Genomic DNA, 4,448 nt, shown 5'->3' with positions numbered 1-4,448 from the left:
ACGCCTTTAAGGACAAGCCATGGCACAAGGTACTACAAACCCATCTCAGTTCAATTTCAAGTTTTTTCTTTGTTTTCAATGCCAAAGATCCAAAGGGATTAGTAAAGTAATGTTTTAAAATAACAAATTACACCTCCGTTGCGACTATGAGCGTCACCCTAAATCAGCGCAATTCACCTTTTTTGGTGAGATTTGTGTAACTTAAAGAGCACCAAATAAAGTAAGTTTAGCATGGGTTTTCGTTCTTAAACTTTAATGCTGGGGTTACTTAGAGAGAGAGAGAGAGAGAGAGAGAGAGAGAGAGAGAGAGAGAGAGAGAGAGAGAGAGCACCAATACTCCTTGTGATTGATATGCTTCTCGCATGAGACACCAACAACAGCCGAAACGACAACAATGAAATTAAAGCCTCAACAAATGAATAAATGGAAATATAAAAAAAACTATGATAAGATCAAGTGTTGCTAAAATAATAATATTAATAAGCATTTCTTAACAACTTGGATTGATGATGATGATGATGATAACTTCTTTACTAGACCTTGATGCTCTCACGCTGCAAAAGCTCTTATTTACCTAGAAAACTTCTCCATCCGAGTTGCTTTGTCTCTTCCATTTTCTTTTTTCTCTCCTCTTCATCTTTTTCAGCTTTTTTGGGTTATTTTTTTCCTCCTACACCATTTCATTTTCTCTCTATCCTTGGTGGATGTGGAGGCAGTGGAGGGTTGTTTTTAGGTGTAAGGAGAGGGCTTGGGCAAGTTGGTGACCAGGCCGCAGAGTAGATTGTTTTCTGGAAGGCTGTATTCATCCCTGAGCGAACGAGCTGGAGACAGAACACTGATGTAGAGCTGTTGCCCCAAGTTGTGCCTCTCCCATATCTCCGATCTCAGATTCCACATTCCGGCATTATCCAGTGTCAACAACACGGCGCTCCATGACTTGGGATATACTTGTATGGTGTGACGGCTCACCGAGTCTAGAAGGTTGTAGGTTTTTCGGGCCTTCGGCTTCCATGTCCCACCTCCCATTCTGATATCAGAAATGGACATGAATGATATTGATTAGTTATAGTGTTGAAGTATAAATGATTAAATAACCACCAACTCTAATAGTGGGTCTTGTGTTCAAAACCCAACAACTCCTTATTATTAAAAAATCCATATGCATCGCCAACCCAAATGAGGGGCCACATGTAGGAGTGTTGAGGTATAAATAATTAAATTACGCCAACTCTAATAGCTTAAGCTTTTGGAGTATAGAAGATATAGAAAGGGAAATGATATGCTCACTCCAATGTTTTAATAGATGCGAGGGATATTCTTGTCGTTTAGTATTGAAAGGGCTTGTAAGAGCTTTTTTAGAACTGTAATATCCTTTTGACAGCCCTTTAAATACTAAACGACAAGATGCTTCCATGCATCTAATAAAACATTGCAATGATGATATCATTTCCTTATAGAAGTTGAACATAAATATTATTTTCCTTACCCTACTGCAAAGAATGAGTATCCATCCAAGTGCCATGATTGAACTGACTTCTCGGTGTTTTGGAAGATGATCTCCACGAAATTCCTGTGGGTGGCACTGACCACTATAGGCTCAATGGTGATGGTTTTAGTGCTGGGTGCCTCATCACCAATTGTGTCATACTTGAACACCTTAGAGGCAATGCCAAAGTACTCCGCGAGCTTGAGAGGAGTAGAGGGGAGGACGAAGGACGCGCCATTGATGGCATAGCGGAGCTTACCATCAACGGTTGCAGAGCTGCTTACGATCTTGATCGTCCGGGTGATATTGATTCCACCATAGTGGTAAGACCCTTGGGGGTTGGGTCGGGCGGCGCTGGCCGTTAGATTCCATCGGAAGGATCGGAACTGGTTAAGTGACCATTCCCACCCGACTGGGGCCGCTGGCAGGTCAGGCGATGCCGGGGCCTTTGAATTGGCGTATTTGATTAGAGCAGTTGTAGTGTGCAAGTATTTGGTGAGTCTGGTGGAGGTCACCATGTAGTAGGCTTTGGGACTTTGATCGGCGGTCACCAAGACGGAGGCGCACTGGCCCACATGGAGATCCAACGAACTGTACACATTTTGAACGGTGTGGGACCCTTCCATCTCCACTAGCTTCATGTTGTGTCCTTGGATACGGAAATTGAGTGATGCTTTCATCCCAACATTACAAATCCTATACCTGATTTTTTTTAGAAGAAGAAAACGCCAACAAATTTTATTAAAAAAAGAAGAAGAAAAATTATATAACAACATTGCCGGATAGAAATTACCCAATAAAAGAAATTGTTCCTAGAAACACCAAAATTGTTAAGCTCCACAACCTTAACATAAATAACTATCTGATAACTACTTTAACTACAACATATACACCACAATATGCATGTATCAAAAATTTAGCAAATTATTAAAACCCAATTTACCTACTCTTACATAGATTCTATACCTGTAAGTCTTCCCTGCTTCCATGGTGAACATGGCCTTATCCTTGCCATCAACCTTCCCACTCTTGCCGTTGATCAAAACTCCGTCGGGTTTCCCAAGCCCTCTTCCGATGTCCAAGTTCTTCTTCAGAACATTGTGGTTCTTAGAGTACCAATCACCGATGAGGACGGTAAAGTCACCCGCGGGATCATCGAAAGGCACCGGAATCAACAAACGGCTATTGACACGGAGACCACCGAAACCACCGGCGGCTTTGTGCATGGCCGTGGATGGGAAGTAAAAGTAACTTCCGATCTGATCTTTAACTTGGAAATGATATGTGAAGTTCTTCCCGGGCTGGATTGGACATTGGGTTCCTGGCATTCCATCGTACCAACTATTCTTCCTCTGTTGGATGCCACTCCACGAGAGGAGGAAGGGCTCGTTGAGATTATTGTATACATTGACGACAAGGTTGTTGTTGGTTGTGGAGTTGATATTGGGACCGGGGAATTTTCCATTAATGAGAATTCCCTGTTGGGGAACGCCGAGAGGAGAAATCGTGCCGTAGGTCACGTTCCACGTGAAGTACAAATATGGGTCTTCTGCTCTTACCACCACAAACGATAGGAAGAGCAGTGGGACCAACGCTAGAAAAACGAAGCGGGCCATTGTTAATCTCTCTCTCTACAAAGCAAGATATAATCTGAGGTAGAATATGTCGAAGAAACTGTTGTTTCTTTTGTTAATTTATCTAGCGAGAGGCCATAGGCAGATATAATTGTGAAAGGAAATTGGGTAATGGAGGAGATGAATATAGGTATCACTCTCTATAGATTGTGAATAGATAACATATAGGCTATATAATATTTTTTGTATATGTAGAAGGGTGATGGGTCATTAGTGGGGAGCTCTTTGCTCTCTTCCCAAACCCCTAACAAGGGGTGCTATTTATACAGAGCCATTCGTTCAAACCTCCAAACTTCTCTTCCTCTCTCCTTCGAATATTGCGTCCCTCCATTTGTTTTCCATGCAACAAGACCTTTTCTTTCAAACTGCTTTTAGCCTTATTTTAACAACAGTTGTGGTTTGGAGACAACTAGGGGGAATTCCCATCTTTTCCGTATTTAGTATCCGAACCTACTCTTTGACCGCGTCAAAAGTGCAACCCACCTAAATATAACGTTCAATGAATGAATAATCCCCGCGCCCTCTGCGGGTGGTTTTTTTTAATTTATTTTTAGGGGAATGATGTAATCGCCCCTTTTAGTGCCCGGGTCACCCCCTTTAGTGTAAAAAAAGCTGTTATAACTTATAAGTAAGGGTGTAAACGGATCGAATTCGGAGCGGATATGGCTATATCCGAATTCGATTACAGTCTACACTATCCGAATTCGATTACAGTATATACTATCCGAATTCGGATTCGGATTCGGATTCGACGGATATTTAATATCTATTACCGAATTCGTATCCGTCGGATATTGTTCGAATTCGGATATTATCCGTATCCGTTTATCCGGTAAATTTGAACATTTTACTGCAGCACTTTATCTTTTTTCTCCTACTTACTCGAATGAATTTTCCAAACCCTAAAACTAGACCTCTACATTCTCTTCACAAAATTAACTCTCAAACCCTAAAATATATGAGATCCTCTTCTTCCTTTTAAAACAAAGGCAGAGAGAGAGAGAGGGAGGTGATGGGGATGGATGATAGTGTTGGTAGTGGTCTTTGGGTTTTTCCTTTTTTTTTTTGTATATGATGGAATGGGTTTGGGTTATTTTGGTGGAATGGGTTTGGGCTATTTTTGTTTTTATTTTATTTTTAAAAAAAAAGAATATTCACTTTTCTTATAGAAACAAAAGATAATGTGTCATTACTAAAAATAAATATTAATGATATTATTAATAATAAATAAAAAGGATTTACTTCTCGGATTCGGATGTTAAACGGATCGGATATACCATTTACCAGATTCACATTCGCTAAGAGCCGGATATCTCATAAACGGATTC

General features: G+C 40.7%; 1 protein-coding gene across 1 annotated transcript; it reads right to left on the bottom strand.

Moving 5' to 3' along the window:
- Positions 1–325: 325 nt before the first annotated feature.
- On the bottom strand, positions 326–3,380 carry LOC143856653 (L-ascorbate oxidase homolog). Its single transcript, XM_077366919.1, has 3 exons — positions 2,453–3,380; positions 1,487–2,188; positions 326–1,027 (listed from the first exon to the last, which is right to left on the bottom strand). The coding sequence occupies exons 1-3, from the start codon at positions 3,100–3,102 to the stop codon at positions 730–732; spliced, it is 1,650 nt and encodes a 549-aa protein (XP_077223034.1). The 5' UTR covers positions 3,103–3,380; the 3' UTR covers positions 326–729.
- Positions 3,381–4,448: the final 1,068 nt, after the last annotated feature.

The sequence above is a fragment of the Tasmannia lanceolata genome, unplaced genomic scaffold (assembly GCF_043159265.1).
Source record: "Tasmannia lanceolata isolate RefF3 unplaced genomic scaffold, GAP_Taslan_0.1 ptg000023l, whole genome shotgun sequence".
NCBI lineage: Eukaryota > Viridiplantae > Streptophyta > Magnoliopsida > Canellales > Winteraceae > Tasmannia > Tasmannia lanceolata.
Note: the sequence above shows the minus strand (reverse complement) of the source record. Positions and strands in the feature narration are given on the sequence as shown.

Coding starts and splice junctions, on each gene's coding strand:
- LOC143856653 (XM_077366919.1), bottom strand. CDS start 3,102: ATGGCCCGCTTCGTTTTTCTAGCGTTGGTCCCACTGCTCTTCCTATCG. Junction 2,189..2,452: donor GAAGCAGGGAAGACTTACAG/GTATAGAATCTA, acceptor AAAAAAAATCAG/GTATAGGATTTGTAATGTTG. Junction 1,028..1,486: donor TACTCATTCTTTGCAGTAGG/GTAAGGAAAATA, acceptor TTCTGATATCAG/AATGGGAGGTGGGACATGGA.